The 22,629-nt window shown below is 44.3% G+C and overlaps 4 protein-coding genes across 4 annotated transcripts in view; all 4 read left to right on the top strand.

Annotated features, from left to right (window-relative positions):
- LOC142195595 (uncharacterized) overlaps nucleotides 1–14,102 on the top strand; it is a 704,678-nt gene extending 690,576 nt beyond the window's left edge. The window contains 1 exon segment of the mRNA XM_075265539.1: nucleotides 12,398–14,102. Coding sequence (XP_075121640.1) covers nucleotides 12,398–14,093 — 1,696 coding nt within the window. The 3' untranslated portion in view covers nucleotides 14,094–14,102.
- LOC142190474 (oocyte zinc finger protein XlCOF29-like) overlaps nucleotides 1–22,629 on the top strand; it is a 339,394-nt gene that overhangs the window by 1,368 nt on the left and 315,397 nt on the right. The window lies entirely within an intron of this gene.
- On the top strand, nucleotides 1,945–2,799 carry LOC142190734 (gastrula zinc finger protein XlCGF66.1-like). Its single transcript, XM_075262312.1, has 4 exons — nucleotides 1,945–2,071; nucleotides 2,202–2,381; nucleotides 2,460–2,583; nucleotides 2,667–2,799. The coding sequence occupies exons 1-4, from the start codon at nucleotides 1,994–1,996 to the stop codon at nucleotides 2,759–2,761; spliced, it is 477 nt and encodes a 158-aa protein (XP_075118413.1). The 5' UTR covers nucleotides 1,945–1,993; the 3' UTR covers nucleotides 2,762–2,799.
- LOC142190458 (oocyte zinc finger protein XlCOF7.1-like) overlaps nucleotides 7,844–22,629 on the top strand; it is a 383,441-nt gene continuing 368,655 nt past the window's right edge. The window contains exon 1 of the mRNA XM_075262294.1: nucleotides 7,844–7,988. The gene's annotated coding sequence lies outside the window, so the exon portion shown is untranslated. The remainder of the gene's footprint in view (nucleotides 7,989–22,629) is intronic.

Raw genomic sequence — 22,629 nt, 5'->3', positions numbered from 1 at the left:
TCAGAAATTTGAGGCGGATACGGCCTCAAAATCCTGACCAAAAAAACCCATGTGAATTTACCCTTAGGCCCTACTGACTGGAAACGCTGCGATTTCCCCAAAGCAGAAACGCCGTGGGAAAAATCTAGGTGTGTTACAGTACTTGAAAAGTGGATGGGATTCATGTGAATCCCATCCCTACTTTGTGGAAAAAAATCGCAGCGCGGACATGCTGTGTTTCCAAAACAGTTGCGTCTTTGGAAATCGCAGCATGTAAATTATATCTACGGAAACGGCAGTGGCTTCCCCATAAATATAATTGTAACAGAAAGTCCGCGGAGGAAAACTCTGTGAACTTTCTGTTCAAAGCGCTGCAGGAAGAACAGCGATGCGTTCACACCGCAGTTGTTCCCGCAATGCTTTAGCGCTGCATTTCTAGCCTGTGCGTTAAAGTCATACCAAATGCAAGACGGATTGGGAACTGCAGACGCTTAAAATTGAAGGGCATGTCGCTTGGTAGCAACACCTGACACTGATAAGAGATGTAATAGGATGAATAGTAAATACAGAGCAGCCCTCACAGTATTAGGGTCCATTCACAGATATTAAACTCAAAAGTGTGTTTGCTTTCTAGATTTTATTATACTGTAAGTCACTTGTTCGAACAAGTCCCCAAATGTAATCTCCCATCATATTTTCGCTGGTCCCCAACTTGAACAGTTTCGTCCATAAGGTTCCACTGCTTCAGTCTAGATGTCAGGAGCTCAGCATTGGACTTTGTGAGTCCCATATCCCGTATCAAGTCATTGAGATCCTTTTGATTGGGGTAGTATCTCTCTGTTTCTCCCCTACTGACACTATAGTCTGGATCAGTTACATCTTCTTGTTCAAAATCTGATATGCCACTTTCTTCTCCTGATGGCTGATTTCTTTCAGGAGGTGCAGATATGGGGAGTTCAGTACAGTGTGGTACTGGAGCTATTGATGATGGGATATCAGGATACGCCACTGGAGGAGCATTCTTGCCACTTCGACGTTTGGAAGGATCGACCATGCAAAAGTAGCAGTTGGTTGAGTGGTCGGTAGGCTCTCGCCAAATTCTTGGAGTAGCAAACTTCATGGCTCTTCTTTCCCCTCGGAACCATCCTTCAAGTGTTCTTTTGCAGTTTTCACAATTGTAGTGAGGTGCCCGGGGTTTGTCCTGGTCCCCAACCTGTACTCCGATGTATACCTTATAGGCTTCACATCCTAACCGATGTTCTCATTCAATGTTTCTTGGCTCGTATCTTGATGAATCTGCCACATAACAAAACGGATCAGCAGAATGCTTACAGCCTCTTGATGCCATTTCTGCATGTAACTACACACTGTATTTCTTAGTCCTATTCAGTTGCTGCACTTGTTCTCACACTATATCGCTATCCACTATCGCATTATAAGTGCAATTACAATAAGTACTACTGTCCAGCAGACATTCTTATATAGTAAGCAGGCAGATGTCTAGAATATTCTACCGATGTCTAGACATGGCTAGAATGATGTAGACGTTGGAAGTTTTCAGAACAGTCTAGAATATTTCACCAACATCTAGACATAGGATATACTTGTTAATTAAAATATATGATTTAAAAATATCGATGTCCTGGTACCAAAAGCAAAGTTTATGAGTTGAAATTAGCGTTTAATATTCTTTTCAGATCTAAATAATCAGAAAATAACATTATTAAAACAAAGACAAAACAAAAGTAAAAATTTGTTACATAGTGTTATATCTTATTTTGCAGTACAAAAACTGTCTGAATATGCACAAAATTCATCTCCATCGCTTGCTATGAATGAAACATGCTAGTGCCGGCACCGGAAGCCCCCCTTATACTCCCTACTAATCCTATTAATTACATGGGATCTTGGGAGGTTTTTACACTGTCTCATCTTCTCTCCATTCAGGTCCCTACAATAAGAATCCTCTCAGTATCTTCTATATAAGAGAATATTCCTGATTGATCCATCAAGGATGGAAAGAGACAAGAACAAGATGGCGGAAAGTCTATTAAATCTCACCCTAGAGATCATCTACCAGCTTACTGGAGAGGTGAGAGATTCTGATGATGTCATCATGACATCATTCTTATCTATAGTAATAACAGATGATATGACTGGAGAGGTGATGGACTCTGGACATGTATGTAGTGATATTTATTAATATGTCTCCCCATAACCAGGATTATACAGTAGTGAAGAAGACCTCTAGTGGGCACTGTAGGGCTCCTGTGTATGAAGGATATGGAGGAATCCTGAGCCCAATCCCGGGGCCTCGACCTCACTCCCTGATACAGGAGGAGATCAATGGACAGAAAATCCTAGAACTCACCAACAAGATGCTGGAGCTGCTGACTGGAGAGGTGACACTGCTGGGAATGCTGGGACATTATACAGTAACTGGAGGGGTCGGGGTGATGACTGTATCATTATGTTGTCAGGTTCCTATAAGGTGTCAGGATGTCGCTGTCTATTTCTCCATGGAGGAGTGGGAGTATTTAGAAGGACACAAGGATCTGTACAAGGAGGTGATGATGGAGGACCAGCAGCCCCTCACATCAGCAGGTAATAGACATGACTATATACACATGGACTTCCATTATTTGTATGTACAGAATGAATTCAGTCCCTGTCTGTGTTTCCTACAGGTAGATCCAGTAAGAGGACAACACCGGAGAGATGTCCCAGTCCTCTTCTTCCACAGGATGATCAGGTAGATGGAGATATTCCCTATGATGTGTAGACGGGCTGTGAAGTCCTTGTGGTCAGTCTTGGGTTATCCAGCAGTATTAGATGTTTATACTTGTGTAATGAGAGGTGGAGATGGAGGATAAAGCTGACCATAGACATTATATGTTGTCTGGATCTTCTCACAATCTTTTGGCTATGGAGACTGCTGGTTGGAATAAGGAACCATCAGGTTGGATTTCTACTGATTTGGTCCTTTATTTCCCCTGAGACAAACAACCCCGGATGTATCTGGTAGAATCTGATCTCCTCCACTGACACAACCTCAGGCACATCTAGCCATCACGAGTATACATGTGTATGAGGTTCTTGAGGTTGTCATTGAGCCGTCACCTAATATCTAGAGTTCAGTCTAGAAATATTTGTACAGTGACACAAATTTTTGGGATTTTAGCTGTTTACCAAAATATATTGAAGATCTAGTTATATAATCAATCTGGGATAAAAGTGCAGACTTTCAACTTTAATTTGAGGGTATCACATCCTAAATGGATGAGATATCAGAGGAATAGTGGAAATGTTGGGAGTGGCCAAATCAACACTTTGGTACATTCTGGTAAAAAAGATAGTGTATGGGTGAGCTCTGGAACTCAAAAAGGCCTTGATGTCCACAGAAGACAACAGTGGTGGATGATGGATGGCAGAATCCCTTCCATGGCTATTAAAACCTCTTCACAACATCCACCCAAGTGAAGACCACTCTCCAGGAAGTAGGTGTATCAGTCTACCATAAAGACTTCATGAGAGATCACCACAAGGTGTAAACCATTCATCAGCCTCAAAAATAGACCAGATTAGACTTTGCCAAAAACATCTAAAGAAGCTGGCCCCCTCTGGAACAGTAGTCTTGGACAGATAAAACAAAGATCAATGTTTACCACAATGATGGGATGATGGGAAGAGAAATAATGGAGAAGGCTTGGAACGGCTCGTGATCCAGAGCACAACATATCCTTTATAACTCATGGTGGAGGCCGTGTGATGACATGGACAGGCATGTGACAGAAGTAGCCGGAAGAATACCGAAGTGTACTCAGATTTAACCAAATTAATCAAGGTTGACTGAATGGCCCTTCACAGTACAAATGGACAATGATCTAAAACATACTGCGAAAGCAACTCTGGAGTTGTTCAGTCAAAAAAGTGGAATATTCTGCAATAGCCGAGTCGTATTACGAGATCTCACCCTGATCAAGCCTTTCACTTGCTAAAGACAAAACTTAAGGCAGAAAAACCCACAAACAAGCCACAACTGAAGACACTGCAGTAAAGGCCTGGTACAGCCTCATATAGGAGGAGGCCCGGTGTCTGGTGATGTCCATGGTCCAGACATCAGACTGTTATTGCCGACAACGGATTCTCCATAAAGTATTACAAGCGAACATTTTATTTATGGGAATGTTAATTTGTCCAAGTACTTTTACTGAAATGAGGAGGATTTATAGTTGTAATTCCTGAACAACCCCTTGTATTAAACCTGAAAGTCTTCACTTCTATCGTATCTCAAGAGTTTGTGGTGGCCAAGCCCGAATCATGAAGATTGTGTCACTGGCCAAATAGTTCAGGACCTAACTGTATGTCCAGCTTTTAAGAGACCGGTGGCTCCTTGTCTCAGATAACTCCTACTGTCAGGTCACTTTTGGACATCACGCCTGTTAATCTTTTCTGCTTATCTAGAACATTCTCTGTGACTTCTCCTCCTTTCTGCTGACTTTACAATGTTTATTTCACAGATTATCTATCAGGGTAAAGATCTGAACGATATTCAAGCAATAGTGATAAAGGAAGATCCCTATGTGAGTGATGAGGAGTGTGAGGAGGACATTCCTACAGGGAACCGCCCAGGTGAGGAGTCACCACTAACTCACTACCTGCATCAATTTCATGTAGATTTTTGTGTCCTGTTAGACTTTGCAACTGTATATTCCCCATTCAACTAAGTACAAATAATACCTGAACATAAATGTGATACCGCTATAGGTAACAACATACATCGTAATACATTTCTACCCGGTAACAGCTGTCTTGTGGCGGATTTCTCCCATCTCCCTATTTAGAAGGTATACATGCTCGGCTGATTGTATAGAGAGATCACGTGAGATGACTTCAGCCAATCAAGAATTTAGGGGGGGACAATATCTGAATAATGGTCATTACAAGTGGGAAGGCACAATGAAAACAAATTATCCTAGGTTCTTAGGTGCTCTAAGAGTATTTTTCACTATGCTTCATACATAGGTTCCTAGGAGTCCTGACAGTATCATACACTATGTATTATAGATATATAGTACTAGGAGCCTTGACAGTGTCATACACTATGTATTATAGATATATATAGTCCTAGGATCCCTGACAGTGTTATACACTATGTATTATAGATATATAGTCCTAGGAGTCCTGACAGTATCATACACTATGTATTATAGATATATAGTCCTAGGAGCCCTGACAGTGTCATACACTATGTATTATAGATATATAGTCCTTGGAGTCCTGACAGTGTCATACACTATGTATTATAGATATATAGTACTCGGAGTCCTGACAGTATCATACACTATGTATTCTAGATACAGTCCTATGAAAAAGTTTGGGCACCCCTATTAATCTTAATCATTTTTAGTTCTAAATATTTTGGTGTTTATAACAGCCATTTCAGTTTGATATATCTAATAACTGATGGACACAGTAATATTTCAGGATTGAAATGAGGTTTATTGTACTAACAGAAAATGTGCAATATGCATTAAACCAAAATTTGACCGATGCAAAAGTATGGGCACCTCAACAGAAAAGTGACATTAATATTTAGTAGATCCTCCTTTTGCAAAGATAACAGCCTCTAGTCGCTTCCTGTAGCTTTTAATCAGTTCCTGGATCCTGGATAAAGGTATTTTGGACAAACAATTCAAGTTCAGTTAAGTTAGATGGTCGCCGAGCATGGACAGCCCGCTTCAAATCATCCCACAGATGTTCAATGATATTCAGGTCTGGGGACTGGGATGGCCATTCCAGAACATTGTAATTGTTCCTCTGCATGAATGCCTGAGGATTTGGAGCGGTGTTTTGGATCATTGTCTTGCTGAAATATCCATCCCCGGCGTAACTTCAACTTCGTCACTGATTCTTGAACATTATTCTCAAGAATCTGCTGATACTGAGTGGAATCCATGCGACTCTCAACTTTAACAAGATTCCCGATGCCGGCATTGGCCACAGCCCCAAAGCATGATGGAACCTCCACCAAATTTTACAGTGGGTAGCATGTGTTTTTCTTGGAATGCTGTTTCTTTTTGGACGCCATGCATAACGCCTTTTTTTATAACCAAACAACTCAATTTTTGTTTACAAAATGAAGCTGCCTTGTCCAAATGTGCTTTTTCATACCTCAGGCAACTCTATTTGTGGCGTACGTGCAGAAACGGCTTCTTTCTCATCACTCTCCCATACAGCTTCTATTTGTGCAAAGTGCGCTGTATAGTTGACCGATGCACAGTGACACCATCTGCAGCAAGATGATGCTGCAGCTCTTTGGAGGTGGTCTGTGGATTGTCCTTGACTGTTCTCACCATTCTTCTTCTCTGCCTTTCTGATATTTTTCTTGGCCTGCCACTTCTGGGCTTAACAAGAACTGTCCCTGTGGTCTTCCATTTCCTTACTATGTTCCTCACAGTGGAAACTGACAGGTTAAATCTCTGAGACAACTTTTTGTATCCTTCCCCTGAACAACTATGTTGAACAATCTTTGTTTTCAGATCATTTGAGAGTTGTTTTGAGTAGCCCATGATGCCACTCTTCAGAGGAGATTCAAATAGGAGATCAACTTGCAATTGGCCACCTTAAATACCTTTTCTTATGATTGGATACATCTGGCTATGAAGTTCAAAGCTCACTGAGGTTACAAAACCAATTTTGTGCTTCAGTAAGTCAGTAAAAAGTAGTTAGGGGAATTCAAATCAATAAAATGATAAGGGTGCCCATACTTTTGCACCGGTCAAATTTTGGTTTAATGCATATTGCACATTTTCTGTTAGTACAATAAACCTCATTTCAATCCTGAAATATTACTGTGTCCATCAGTTATTAGATATATCAAACTGAAATGGCTGTTGCAAACACCAAAATATTTAGAACAAAAAAATGATTAAGATTAATAGGGGTGCCCAAACTTTTTCATAGGACTGTATCCTGTGACCCACAGTATGACAAAGGTGGCCAGGAGTAAGTAAATCCGATTGGGACAGACATCAGTGCCTGTGGCTGGTAACGGGTTTGTTGTGTAAATGCTGTGTTGTGTAAAGACGGCCATATTGTACAGCAGCCTTAATAAAGGCCCTGTTTGGATTGGTTTGTATTTTCAATTTTTACACATTGTTCACCCCCCCAATAATAGACCTTTGGAGGGGCTTAACTCATTGAGTGCTGGCTATGATTTTCTGCAGTTGCTTAACACTGCAAGACCATACTGGCCCATCCCTTACAGGGCTAAAGGTGGGCCACATGGAAGTAGATAGTCATGGGCAGTCCAGAAGTGGAGAAAAACACTTCATTTCTGAATTTTTTTTTTTTTTTTATATAACATATTTGAAGGTGTTAATCATGCCGCCTCTTTCTTTCCTCAAGGCTATACAGATAACAATGATTTACATCAGGATTTGGAATAAATCATATGAGAAATCTACACCAACCCTTATGCAAGGCTAACACCTGCATCTGAGTTTCCGTTTATGGGGTCTGCTTGGGGAAAAGGAAACCTAGTCCGCTTAAAAAAGCGGTTACCGGTGAAAACCCATGGATCCCATAGACTATAATTGGGTCCGCCAGGTTTCCACCTGGTTACTGCTTGAGAAATGCAGAAAACTGTGAAGAGAAAAGTTCTGCTTGCATGGACGTAAGCCCCAAACAGGCAAAGAGCTTTGGTGTGGACCTAGCCTAGCATGGCATAAATCTTATTTTATGACCCACAGACTACCTTAATATGCACCAAATTTATCTCCATCACTTCCTGTGAAAGAGGCTTCAGAGGAAGTCGGTGGCATCTTGTTAAATGTCAGTCTCCTTCTTGCGTATGGAGGGATGGATCCACTCCTCAGTGGACACCGCTCCATATACATGTCCTGTACCAGCCTAGGTTTGTCTCCCTGGTGTAGGGCGCTCGTTCTACATTACAGGTTAGTGGAGGAGAAGAGTCTGATACTGTGCAGAGAGGAGGAATGTGCCATGTATCTTCACATACTAGAGCCTGAACCAGAAGCTCCCCTTATACTCCCTACTAATCCTATTTATTACATGGGATCTTGAGAGGTTTTTACATTGTCTCATCTTCTCTGCATTCAGGTTCCTACAATATAGAATCCTCTCAGTATCTTCTATATAAGAGAATATTCCTGATTGATCCATCAAGGATGGAAAGACATAGGAACAAGATGGCGGAAAGTCTATTAAATCTCACCCTAGAGATCATCTACCAGCTTACTGGTGAGGTGAGAGATTCTGATGATGTCATCATTACTAGAGATGAGCGAACACTAAAATGTTCGAGGTTCGAAATTCGATTCGAACAGCCGCTCACTGTTCGAGTGTTCGAATGGGTTTCGAACCCCATTATAGTCTATGGGGAACATAAACTCGTTAAGGGGGAAACCCAAATTCGTGTCTGGAGGGTCACCAAGTCCACTATGACACCCCAGGAAATGATACCAACACCCTGGAATGACACTGGGACAGCAGCGGAAGCATGTCTGGGGGCATAAAAGTCACTTTATTTCATGGAAATCCCTGTCAGTTTGCGATTTTCGCAAGCTAACTTTTCCCCATAGAAATGCATTGGCCAGTGCTGATTGGCCAGAGTACGGAACTCGACCAATCAGCGCTGGCTCTGCTGGAGGAGGCGGAGTCTAAGATAGCTCCACACCAGTCTCCATTCAGGTCCGACCTTAGACTCCGCCTCCTCCGGCAGAGCCAGCGCTGATTGGCCGAAGGCTGGCCAATGCATTCCTATGCGAATGCAGACTTAGCAGTGCTGAGTCAGTTTTGCTCAACTACACATCTGATGCACACTCGGCACTGCTACATCAGATGTAGCAATCTGATGTAGCAGAGCCGAGGGTGCACTAGAACCCCTGTGCAAACTCAGTTCACGCTAATAGAATGCATTGGCCAGCGCTGATTGGCCAATGCATTCTATTAGCCCGATGAAGTAGAGCTGAATGTGTGTGCTAAGCACACACATTCAGCACTGCTTCATCAAGCCAATACAATGCATTAGCCAGTGCTGATTGGCCAGAGTACGGAATTCGGCCAATCAGCGCTGGCTCTGCTGGAGGAGGCGGAGTCTAAGATCGCTCCACACCAGTCTCCATTCAGGTCCGACCTTAGACTCCGCCTCCTCCGGCAGAGCCAGCGCTGATTGGCCGAAGGCTGGCCAATGCATTCCTATGCGAATGCAGACTTAGCAGTGCTGAGTCAGTTTTGCTCAACTACACATCTGATGCACACTCGGCACTGCTACATCAGATGTAGCAATCTGATGTAGCAGAGCCGAGGGTGCACTAGAACCCCTGTGCAAACTCAGTTCACGCTAATAGAATGCATTGGCCAGCGCTGATTGGCCAATGCATTCTATTAGCCCGATGAAGTAGAGCTGAATGTGTGTGCTAAGCACACACATTCAGCACTGCTTCATCAAGCCAATACAATGCATTAGCCAGTGCTGATTGGCCAGAGTACGGAATTCGGCCAATCAGCGCTGGCCAATGCATTCTATTAGCCCGATGAAGTAGAGCTGAATGTGTGTGCTAAGCACACACATTCAGCACTGCTTCATCAAGCCAATACAATGCATTAGCCAGTGCTGATTGGCCAGAGTACGGAATTCGGCCAATCAGCGCTGGCTCTGCCGGAGGAGGCGGAGTCTAAGGTCGGACCTGAATGGAGACTGGTGTGGAGCGATCTTAGACTCCGCCTCCTCCAGCAGAGCCAGCGCTGATTGGTCGAGTTCCGTACTCTGGCCAATCAGCGCTGGCCAATGCATTCTATTAGCCCGATGAAGTAGAGCTGAATGTGTGTGCTTAGCACACACATTCAGCTCTACTTCATCAGGCTAATAGAATACATTGGCCAATCAGCGCTGGCCAATGCATTCTATTAGCTTGATGAAGCAGAGTGTGCACAAGGGTTCAAGCGCACCCTCGGCTCTGATGTAGCAGAGCTGAGGGTGCACAAGGGTTCAAGTGCACCCTCGGCTCTCCTACATCAGAGCCGAGGGTGCGCTTGAACCCTTGTGCAGCCTCGGCTCTGCTACATCAGAGCCGAGGGTGCGCTTGAACCCTTGTGCACACTCTGCTTCATCAAGCTAATAGAATGCATTGGCCAGCACTGATTGGCCAGAGTACGGAATTCGGCCAATCAGCGCTGGCCAATGCATCCCTATGGGAAAAAGTTTATCTCACAAAAATCACAATTACACACCCGATAGAGCCCCAAAAAGTTATTTTTAATAACATTCCCCCCTAAATAAAGGTTATCCCTAGCTATCCCTGCCTGTACAGCTATCCCTGTCTCATAGTCACAAAGTTCACATTCTCATATGACCCGGATTTGAAATCCACTATTCGTCTAAAATGGAGGTCACCTGATTTCGGCAGCCAATGACTTTTTCCAATTTTTTTCAATGCCCCCAGTGTCGTAGTTCCTGTCCCACCTCCCCTGCGCTGTTATTGGTGCAAAAAAGGCGCCAGGGAAGGTGGGAGGGGAATCGAATTTTGGCGCACTTTACCACGTGGTGTTCGATTCGATTCGAACATGGCGAACACCCTGATATCCGATCGAACATGTGTTCGATAGAACACTGTTCGCTCATCTCTAATCATTACATCATTCTTATCTATAGAAATAACAGATGATATGACTGGAGAGGTGATGGACTCTGGACATGTATGTAGTGAGATTTATTAATGTGTCTCCCCATAACCAGGAGTACACAGTAGTGAAGAAGCCCTCTAGTGGGCGCTGTCAGGCTCCTGTATATGGAGGATATGGAGGAACCCTGAGCCCAATCCTGGGGGCTCCACCTCACCCACCTCACCCCCTGATACAGGAGGAGATCAATGGACAGAAGATCTTAGAACTCACCAACAAGATGCTGGAGCTGCTGACTGGAGAGGTGACACTGCTGGGAATGCTGGGACATTATACAGTAACTGGAGGGGTCGGAGTGATGACTGTATCATTGTGTTGTCAGGTTCCTATAAGGTGTCAGGATGTCGCTGTCTATTTTTCCATGGAGGAGTGGGAGTATTTAGAAGGACACAAGGACCTGTACAATGAGGTCAAGATGGAGGACCACCAGCCCCTCACATCACCAGGTAATAGACAGGACTATATACACATGGACTTCCATTATTTGTATGTACAGAATGAATTCAGTCCCTGTCTGTGTTTCCTACAGGTAGATCCAGTAAGAGGACAACACCGGAAAGATGTCCCAGTCCTCTTCTTCCACAGGATGATCAGGTAGATGGAGATTTTCCCTATGATGTGTAGACGGGCTGTGAAGTCCTTGTGTCTCTTTCTCTTTTCGCTGACTTACAATATTTATTTCACAGCTTCAGGGTAAAGATCTGAACAATGTTATGGCCATAACAATAAAGGAAGATCCCTATGTGAGTGGTGATGAGGAGTGTGAGGAGGATATTCCTACAGGGAGCCGCCCAGGTGAGTCACCACTATATAAAGTAGAGAAGAGTCACAGATTCTCCTCATTCACTGTAACAAATTTATGTAGAATATATAAGTTCTGTGTCCTGTGAGATTTTTTTTCCGCTGTATTTTCCTCCATTCAGCCGCAATCCGAACAACAGATGAAAATAACGTTATAGGTGATAACTGTAAGTTTATAATATGATGTAGAAATACAGCTGGAATATGGATAATTTCTTCCTGTCAGTTTCTTCATCTTCTGCTGTCATGAAGGAATAGTATTTGTCATATTTTGGGATTAAGAAACCATTAGTTTGCATTAGAACTATATCAAGACTCCTAGAGTCATCTAAAAATAGAAACTATCTTCTAATCCGACCTTACACATGAGCCATGGCTTCCTCATACATGACCATACTGCCCTTGTAGTAAAGTCCATGTAGCTGTCAGCGAACAAAGAAAATACAAACTCGGTCCACTTTGATCTCTATGGTTCCAGGAGATTATCGGTATTCGATTTTCAAGTGCTCGGAGAAAGGCCCTTTGGTTGAGGGTCCGTGCTCTGAAGTCTTCTGTTTAGTCACAGCAATCTTCATTTGATAATTGAATTTTGCTACATCCCTTTAAAATGTGTAAGAAAAATTTATATATAAAATGTTATACAATACTTTTAATGTTAGCTAATGACAGTAAAATCTGTTTTCTTCTTGGCAGATGACTGTACCAGGAGTTCAGAGGGACATCTGATATCTACAGATTATAAAGTAGAGGATTATGGTATCAAACAAGATCCATATGAAGAACATCTCATTACCCCAGATATACCTTCAGATCTTCAGAAGATTCATCTATTATCTGATCCTATTAGACAGGTCCTGTCTTCTGATTCATCACAAACTGCTAAGCAAAATACAAGCGATGTACATCAGAGAACTCACACAGGGGAGAAGCCATATTCATGTTCCGAATGTGGAAAATGTTTTGCTCAGAAACCAAGTCTTATTAAACATCAGAGAATTCACACAGGAGAGAATACATTTCCATGTTCAGGATGTGGAAAATGTTTTGCAGATAAGTCGCATCTTATTAGACATGAGAGAGTTCATACAGGAGCCAAACCATTTACATGTGCGGAATGTGATAAATGTTTTACGGATAAATCAAATCTTATTAGGCATCAAAAATTTCACACAGGAGAGAAGACATTTTCATGTTCAGAGTGTGGTAAATGTTGTACATCTAAATCAAATCTTGCCACACATCAAAGATTGCACACAGGAGAGAAAAGCTTTTCCTGTTCAGAATGTGGGAAATGTTGTTCCTCTAAATCAAATCTTGTTAAACATAAGAGAATTCACACAGGAGAGAAGCCATATTCATGCTCAGAATGTGAAAAATGTTTTACTTTGAAATCACATCTTGTTGAACATCGAAAAATTCACACAGGAGAGAAGCCATTTTCATGTTCAGAATGTGGGGAAAAATTTACTTATAAAATAAGTCTTGTTGACCACATAAAAATTCACACAGGAGAGAGGCCATATTCATGTTCAGAATGTGGGAAATGTTTTATAAACAAAGGAACTCTTGTTAAACATCTAAAAATCCACACAGGGGAGAAACCATATGTATGTTCAGAATGTGGAAAATCTTTTATTCGGAAATCAGGTCTTGTTGATCATCAAAGAATTCACACAGGAGAGAAGCCATATTCATGTTCAGAATGTGGAAAATCTTTTATAAAACAGTCCCTCCTAATTAAACATCAGGCAACTCACACAGGAGAAAGGCCATTTTCATGTTTAGACTGTGGGAAATGTTTCATAAATAAAGCAACTCTTGTTGATCATCAAAAAACTCACACAGGGGAGAAGCCATATTCATGCATAGAATGTGGGAAGTGTTTTACTCGGAAAGCACATCTTGTTGAGCATCGAAAAACTCATACAGGCGAGAAGCCATTTTCATGTTCAGAATGTGGAAAATGTTTTACTCAGAAACCAAGTCTTCTTGATCATCAAAAAATTCACACAGGAGAGAAACCATATTCATGCTCAAGATGTGCAAAATGTTTTTCTCGGAAATCAAGTCTTGTTAAACATCAAAAAACTCACACAGGAGAGAAGCCATATTCATGTTCAGAATGTGGGAAATGTTTTACTCGGAAATCAAGTCTTCTTGATCATCAAAAAACTCACACAGGGGAGAAGCCATATTCATGCCCGGAATGTGATAAATGTTTTCTAGCAATGTCCTACCTAATTAAACATCAGCGCATTCACACAGGAGAGAAGCCATATCCATGCCCAGAATGTGAAAAATGTTTTATAACAAAGTCCTACCTAATTAAACATCAGCGATCTCACTCCGGAGAGAGGCCATTTTCATGTTCAGAATGTGGGAAATGTTTTATATATAAAGCAACTCTTGCGAAACATCAAAAAACTCACAAAGGAGAGAAACCATATTCATGTTCAGAATGTGGGAAATGTTTTACTCGGAAATCAAGTCTCATCGATCATCTAAAAATTCACACAGGGGAGAAGCCATTTTCATGTTTAGAATGTGGGAAATGCTTTATAAAAAAGTTCTCCCTAATTTCACATCTGAGAATTCATGCTGAATAGAAGTCATATCCTTTCATATTATCATAGCAGATGTTATAAAGCATCTAAAAGTTCACACAGGAGAGAAGCCGTTTTCATCTATATGTGCTAAATCTGAACATCAAAGAACTTGGGCAGGCAAGACATTCTTCTAACTAGATGGTAAAATTTTTTTATCTACAATTATAGCTTAAATAGGTTGTCCCACGAAAAATATTGTATTTCAAAAGAATCCCGCATCAAAACCTGAGATGATCTGCAATTTGTAAATTGTTTAAAGGGATTCTACCACTAAAATGCTGTTTTTTCTGCTCTAGACGTCGGAATAGCCTTTAGAAAGGCTTTTCGTCTCTTACCTTTAGATGTGGTCTCTGCCGCGCCGTTCCTTAGAAATACCGTTTTTTACCGGTATGCTAATGAGTTCTCCACAGCAATGAGAGCGGGCCCAACGCTCAAACGGCGATGGGGTTGTCCCCACTGCTGCCCGAGACCCTGTCTCCAGCTACGCCTTCTTCTTCACCTGCCTCCTCCCCTTCTCTGTCGTATTCCTTCTTCGTCAGCTCTGATGCCTGCGCAGTCGGCTCTGCCAGCGAGACACTGGTAAAGCCGACTGCGGCCAGCAGGCATATTTTCGAGGCCGCAAGGCAAGACTGCGCAGGCGTCAGAACTGACGAAGAAGGAAGACGACACAGAAGGGGAGGATGCAGGTGCAGAAGAAGGCGTCGCTGGAGACGGGGTCTTGGGCAGCAGTGGGGATGCCCCCATCGCCATTTGAGCACTGGGGCCCGCCCTCATTGCTGTGGAGAATTCATTAGCATACCGGTAAAAAAAAAATGGTATTTCTAAAGAATGGCGCGGCGGAGACCACGTCTAAAGGTAAGAGACGAATAGCCTTTCTAAAGGCTATTCCGACGTCTAAAGCAGAAAAACTGTGTTTTAGTGGTAGAATCCCTTTAACATAATGAATAAAATACCTTTGCATAGCGCCCCCTGCTGTTTGTTTTTTCTTTTCCTCATCTATCTTGATATCAATACAAAGGTGAACAAGCCATCTCCTCCAACAAGCAGATAAGAAAGTGCTGTGGATATCTCAGCACTGCTCTGTTCGTAAGTGGGATCTCTCTAACAGCGGACAGTGACAACAGATGTCGGCCTCAGTTCACATCCTTTGGTAAAAAGTGCACATGAAAATCAGAATCCACTGGTGAGAATGAGGCAGATACTGGGGAGGGAACAGGCCTACAGTACAGTATATGCAGACGAGACAGGCATTGTGACATGTGCTGTGTTTGCCCACTATCTAAGCAGAGCAGGAAAACCTAATTGTAGTGATAGAAATTTTGGCTCTAATTGTGGCCCATCACAATTTAATTATTGGGCGGTGCTGCTGTAATTCATGAATAGCAAGACAGCTCCACCCTTAACTGTGATCAGGTTACTCACAGTCACATTGATTGTGTGGCTTACTTTCAATGACTGGGAAGAACCCTGGTCACGTATCTAGTGCAGGGACTCTTGTAGCTATAGGAGTCCCTGCACTACCTCAGGTGAGTATAATTTTTAAAAATTTTCATACTGCTGTTTTTTGTCTTTTGAGTTATGCTGGATAGCTTGGATTACAACAAATTCCTTGGACTACATCAATTGTTTTTGTTTTATTTAGTTTTTGTTTTTTTTAAAATAAAATTATCAAAGAGGGTTGTGTGACAGAGTTTTTAATTTGACTACAATGAGGTCTACATTTTTCAAGCGAATTCAAGGTTGCCATCCCCGAACGTAGAGAATCAGCCTTGGTAATGGCCACTGTCTGATCGACAGAGTTTAAAGCTAAGGTAGGTTTCGGTGTTAGTTGGTGAAAAGGATCGCCCTAATCCCTCAATCATTACCTCAGTACAGAAAACCATCAGGGATGCCAGGATGAGCCGGGTGTCATCAATACCCGGCCTTCTAAAGTGGTGAAAGTGTGAAGTAACAGTTACCACTTTCCAAACAGCCACCGGTGAGTATTGGAGAGTATGTCTGTGGCCTTAAAGTTGTAGATATCTGTAAATACTTGGGAATCCATATCTCCAATCACCATGAACAATTCCCAAATCTAAATGTTTGGATGGGATGGCTCTGCCTGACATATTTCTATACTATCTAGCTGGACAATTCCTGGTTATTGGCAGATCCTCTACCTGGTCTGGAGGCTCATTTAGCCTATCGCCTACATATACCAAATTTATGGCCGGTGTTGGAACACCCTCTCCTGTATAGAGGTGGACTGCTACCAACTCATACATTGGCAACGCAGGTCCGGCAACAGGCTGCTTACACTGGAGTTCCTACTGAAACCCCAATGTGGGATAATCCAGGTTTGCTCTCCTGCCCTCCCAGTTGCGCAGAGCTTGGAGTTGTGTTCCTGGCAGATGTTTATGAACATGAATGAACCAAAGTACAAGCAGATCTAGAGTTTAGGCTTCTTTAATTGGAATCATCTGAGTAGCGATACCACTCCCGCTATGTGATCACATGCATCAAAGACGCTAAATTGTAACTTCATACCGCTCTTACTCACAGAATGGAAAAAGACGGTCAATGGACACAGGTCAAGTTCTATAAATACACCAACAAGTCTGACACAATGCTGGAATCCAAAATGTGGGCCCGTCAACATCTAAACTTGTTATATTAGATTCAGGAGTCAGGTAGTAGAATCACCGCTAGTCCTAACTCCATATACAAACACTTTAACCTTTTATCTTTTTTATCGAACACTGTCCTCGGCTCACACTAACACCCAATCAGCAGCTATTACTTCCTTCCTGCCCCCTTTACATATTCCTTTAATAACGACCACTCAAGCTGACACCTTAAAGGGATTCTATCATTGGTGTCAGTGGTTTTCAGATAAAGACATTCCTGGACAGCCTTTATAAAGGCGATTCTACTACCTTCTTTTTTTCGAATCTCCCCACCGTTCCGTTGTAATCCTGGTTGATTACATTATGAAAATGAGCCCACCGAGCACCCCCCACATCATACCTTTATTCACGCCCCTCCATTGCTTGTGCTTCGTTTGATCCTAGTCCTCCCTGGATGTTCTTCCTGCCATATCGTGCTGCTGCATTTGAATTCCCGAGCATGCGCAGTTCCGCTCCGTTCAGAGTGGTACTGCACATGCCTGGGTGCCATTTCGGTGTAGTTCACTATAGAAAAGCATAATGAACAGTAATTACTGAGTAAGTAAATAAGTAGGATTACAACAGAACAGCAGGGAGAATCGAATAAAAGAAGGTGGAAGTAGAATAGTCATGTGATCAGCCACATGTATGGGAAGAGTCAAGGAGTCATATGACCAGACGTTACAGCTCTTTACTAGATATATGAATGTAGCAGAGCTGTCTGTGTGTGAAGTGTATGTAGCAGAGCTGTCTGTGTGTGTGACGTGTATGTAGCAGAGCTGTCTGTGCGTGACGTTTATGTAGCAGAGCTGTCTGTGTGTGACGTGTATACAGTGGAGCTGTCTGTGTGTGACGTGTATGTAGCAGAGCTGTCTGCTCGTGACGTTTATGTAGCAGAGCTGTCTGTGTGTGACGTGTATGTAGCAGAGCTGTCTGCTCGTGACGTGTATGTAGTAGAGCTATATGTGAGAGAATGAATTTATACTTCATAGAGTAATAAGGCAAGAAGAATAGTCTTTATAAAGGTTGTCCAGGAATCTGAATCTCAAAACCACTGACACCAATGAGAGGAACTAGAACATGATTGACACCCTCAAAAATAGTAAGACTCCGAGACCTGATGGCTTCTCGCCTTATTACTATATGAAGTATAAACTCATTCTCTCATATACAGCTCTACTACCTACACATCACACGCAGACAGCTCTGTTACATACACGTCACAGACAGACATCTCCGCTACATACACGTCACACACAGACAGCTCTACTACATACATGTCACACACAGACAGCTCTGCTACATACACGTCACACAAAGACAGCTCTGCTACATACACGTCACACACAGATGGCTCCGCTACATACTGGTGAGGTCCTAGTGATAGTATTTAGCCATCTCACACTGGACTGGCTATTTACAATACTCCGTAAGGACCTTTTCTATGTTTCATATACTTACAAGGTTTCATACCGGTGAGGTCCTTTCCAGTGATAGTATTTAGCCGTCTCACACTGTATCCATGTATCATATATAGAGATGAGCGAACACTAAAATGTTCGAGGTTCGAAATTCGATTCGAACAGCCGCTCAATGTTCGTGTGTTCGAACGGGTTTCGAACCCCATTATAGTCTATGGGGAACAGATACTCGTTAAGGGGGAAACCCAAATCCGTGTCTGGAGGGTCACCAAGTCCACTATGACACCCCAGGAAATGATGCCAACACCTCTGGAATGACACTGGGACAGCAGGGGAAGCATGTCTGGGGGCATCTAACACACCAAAGACCCTCTATTACCCCAACATCACAGCCTAACAACTACACACTTTACACACTCAATACCACCTCTCTGACAGTAGGAAAACACCTTGAAACATGTGTATTTGGCACTTGCAGTGAGGAGAGCTTGTCACCAGCAGTGAATTTGGCCCTTGTAGTAAGTTGAGGTTGGCACCAACATTTGTTTTGAAAATCAGGGTGGATTGAGCCTCTAACCAGCAGAGTTTGGGCAAATTCATGGTGGAGGGAGCCTCTAAAAACCCCAGTTTGGACCAATTCATGGTGGAGGGAGACTCTAAAAACCCCAGTTTGGACCAATTCATGGTGGAGGGAGACTCTAAAAACCCCAGTTTGGACCAATTCATGGTGGAGGGAGCCTCTAAAAACCCCAGTTTGGACCAATTCATGGTGGAGGGAGCCTCTAACCAGCCCAGTTTGGACCAATTAATGGTGGAGGGAGCCTCTAAACAGCCAAGTTTTGGGAAATTCATGGTGGAGGGAGCCTCTAACCAGCCCAGTTTGGACCAATTCATGGTGGAGGGAGCCTCTAAACAGCCCAGTTTGGGCAAATTCATGGTGGAGGGAGCCTCTAACCAGCCCAGTTTGGACCAATTAATGGTGGAGGGAGCCTCTAACCAGCCCAGTTTGGACCAATTAATGGTGGAGGGAGCCTCTAACCACCCCAGTTTGGGCAAATTCATGGTGGAGGGAGCCTCTAACCAGCCCAGTTTGGACCAATTAATGGTGGAGGGAGCCTCTAAACAGCCCAGTTTGGGCAAATTCATGGTGGAGGGAGCCTCTAAACAGCCAAGTTTGGACCAATTAATGGTGGAGGGAGCCTCTAAACAGCCCAGTTTGGGCAAATTCATGGTGGAGGGAGCCTCTAAAAAACCCAGTTTGGACCAATTCATGGTGGAGGGAGCCTCTAATTAGCCCAGTTTGGACCAATTAATTGTGGAGGGAGCCTCTAACCAGCCCAGTTTGGACCAATTAATGGTGGAGGGAGCCTCTAAAAAACCCAGTTTGGACCAATTCATGGTGGAGGGAGCCTCTAATTAGCCCAGTTTGGACCAATTAATTGTGGAGGGAGCCTCTAACCAGCCCAGTTTGGACCAATTAATGGTGGAGGGAGCCTCTAACCACCCCAGTTTGGGCAAATTCATGGTGGAGGGAGCCTCTAACCAGCCCAGTTTGGACCAATTAATGGTGGAGGGAGCCTCTAACCAGCCCAGTTTGGACCAATTAATGGTGGAGGGAGCCTCTAACCACCCCAGTTTGGACCAATTCATGGTGGAGGGAGCCTCTAACCAGCCCAGTTTGGACCAATTCATGGTGGAGGGAGCCTCTAAACAGCCCAGTTTGGGCAAATTCATGGTGGAGGGAGCCTCTAAAAAACCCAGTTTGGACCAATTCATGGTGGAGGGAGCCTCTAATTAGCCCAGTTTGGACCAATTAATTGTGGAGGGAGCCTCTAACCAGCCCAGTTTGGACCAATTAATGGTGGAGGGAGCCTCTAACCACCCCAGTTTGGGCAAATTCATGGTGGAGGGAGCCTCTAACCAGCCCAGTTTGGACCAATTAATGGTGGAGGGAGCCTCTAACCAGCCCAGTTTGGACCAATTAATGGTGGAGGGAGCCTCTAACCACCCCAGTTTGGACCAATTCATGGTGGAGGGAGCCTCTAACCACCCCAGTTTGGACCAATTCATGGTGGAGGGAGCCTCTAAACAGCCCAGTTTGGGCAAATTCATGGTGGAGGGAGCCTCTAACCAGCCCAGTTTGGACCAATTAATGGTGGAGGGAGCCTCTAAACAGCCCAGTTTGGGCAAATTCATGGTGGAGGGAGCCTCTAACCAGCCCAGTTTGGACCAATTAATGGTGGAGGGAGCCTCTAACCACCCCAGTTTGGACCAATTCATGGTGGAGGGAGCCTCTAACCACCCCAGTTTGGACCAATTCATGGTGGAGGGAGCCTCTAAACAGCCCAGTTTGGGCAAATTCATGGTGGAGGGAGCCTCTAACCAGCCCAGTTTGGACCAATTAATGGTGGAGGGAGCCTCTAAACAGCCCAGTTTGGGCAAATTCATGGTGGAGGGAGCCTCTAACCAGCCCAGTTTGGACCAATTAATGGTGGAGGGAGCCTCTAAACAGCCAAGTTTTGGGAAATTCATGGTGGAGGGAGCCTCTAACCAGCCCAGTTTGGACCAATTAATGGTGGAGGGAGCCTCTAACCACCCCAGTTTGGGCAAATTCATGGTGGAGGGAGCCTCTAACCAGCCCAGTTTGGACCAATTAATGGTGGAGGGAGCCTCTAAACAGCCCAGTTTGGGCAAATTCATGGTGGAGGGAGCCTCTAAACAGCCAAGTTTTGGGAAATTCATGGTGGAGGGAGCCTCTAACCAGCCCAGTTTGGACCAATTCATGGTGGAGGGAGCCTCTAAACAGCCCAGTTTGGGCAAATTCATGGTGGAGGGAGCCTCTAAAAAACCCAGTTTGGACCAATTCATGGTGGAGGGAGCCTCTAAACAGCCCAGTTTGGGCAAATTCATGGTGGAGGGAGCCTCTAACCAGCAGAGTTGGGGGAAATCAGGGTGGAGGGAGCCTAGTATTAGCAGAATTGTGCAACGCTTATGGTGGATGAGTATGAGGATGCGGAGGAATTGGAGAGGTTGAGTACAGACATGGAGTTTCATGTTGGGGTGCTTTACACAGGTGGGCACAAAAATGACGGCTCTACCCAGTGGTGGTTCATTTTTATCAAAGTGAGCCGGTCGGCACTCTCAGCTGACAGACGGGTGCGCTTGTCAGTGATGATGCCACCGGCTGCACTGAACACCCTCTCAGATAGGACGCTGGCGGCAGGACAGGACAGCACCTCCAAGGCATATAGGGCAAGTTCAAGCCACAGGTCCAACTTCGACACCCAATACGTGTAGGGCGCAGAGGGGTCGGAGAGGACAGGGCTGTGGTCGGAAAGGTATTCCCGCAACATGCGCCTATACTTCTCACGCCTGGTGACACTAGGACCCTCCGTGGCGGCACTTTGGCGAGGGGGTGCCATCAAGGTGTCCCAGACCTTAGACAGTGTGCCCCTCGTTTGTGTGGACCGGTGAGAACTTGGTTGCCTACTGGAGGAACTGCCCTCCCTGCCGCCAACGTCACATGCTGGAAACATCTCCATCATATTCTGCACCAATTGCCTGTGGCAAGCATTGATGCGATTGGCCCTCCCCTCTACCGGAATAAAAGACGAGATGTTGTTTTTATACCGGGGGTCAAGGATAGCAAAGATCCAGTACTGGTTGTCCTCCATGATTTTGACAATACGCTTGTCGGTTGTAAAGCACCCCAACATGAACTCAGCCATGTCTGCCACAGTGTTAGTTGGCATGACTCCTCTGGCCCCACCGGAAAGTTCAATCTCCATTTCCTCCTCATCCTCCATGTCTACCCATCCGCGCTGCAACAATGGGACGATTCGAAGTTGCCCGGAAGCCTCCTGTATCACCATCACATCATCGGACAACTCTTCTTCCTCCTCCTCCTCCTCCTCCTCCTCCATTAAACGCAGTGAAGCGGACAGATGTGTGGACCTACTCTCCAGCTGTGACGGATCGGATGCTATCCCTAACTCCTCTGTGTGATCTGAGTTATCCCTGATGTCAATCAGGGATTCTCTCAGAACACACAAGAGCGGGATTGTAAGGCTCACCATCGCATCCTCAGAGCTCACCCTCCTTGTGGACTCCTCAAAGACCCGTAGGATGTCACAAAGGTCTCTCATCCATGGCCACTCATGGATGTGAAACTGAGGCAGCTGACTTTGTGGCACCCTAGGGTTTTGTAGCTGGTATTCCATCAAAGGTCTCTGCTGCTCAACCACTCTATTCAACATCTGAAACGTTGAGTTCCAGCGTGTGGGGACGTCGCACAAAAGCCGGTGTTGTGGCACATGCAGGCGTTGCTGGAGAGATTTTAAGCTAGCAGCGGCTACTGTCGACTTGCGAAAGTGGGCGCACATGCGCCGCACTTTCACCAGTAGCTCTGGAACATTGGGGTAGCTCTTTAGGAAACGTTGCACCACTAGGTTGAAGACGTGGGCCAGGCAT

The sequence above is a fragment of the Leptodactylus fuscus genome, chromosome 1 (assembly GCF_031893055.1).
Source record: "Leptodactylus fuscus isolate aLepFus1 chromosome 1, aLepFus1.hap2, whole genome shotgun sequence".
NCBI classification, from domain to species: domain Eukaryota; kingdom Metazoa; phylum Chordata; class Amphibia; order Anura; family Leptodactylidae; genus Leptodactylus; species Leptodactylus fuscus.
This window is presented reverse-complemented; position numbering and strand designations above follow the sequence as displayed.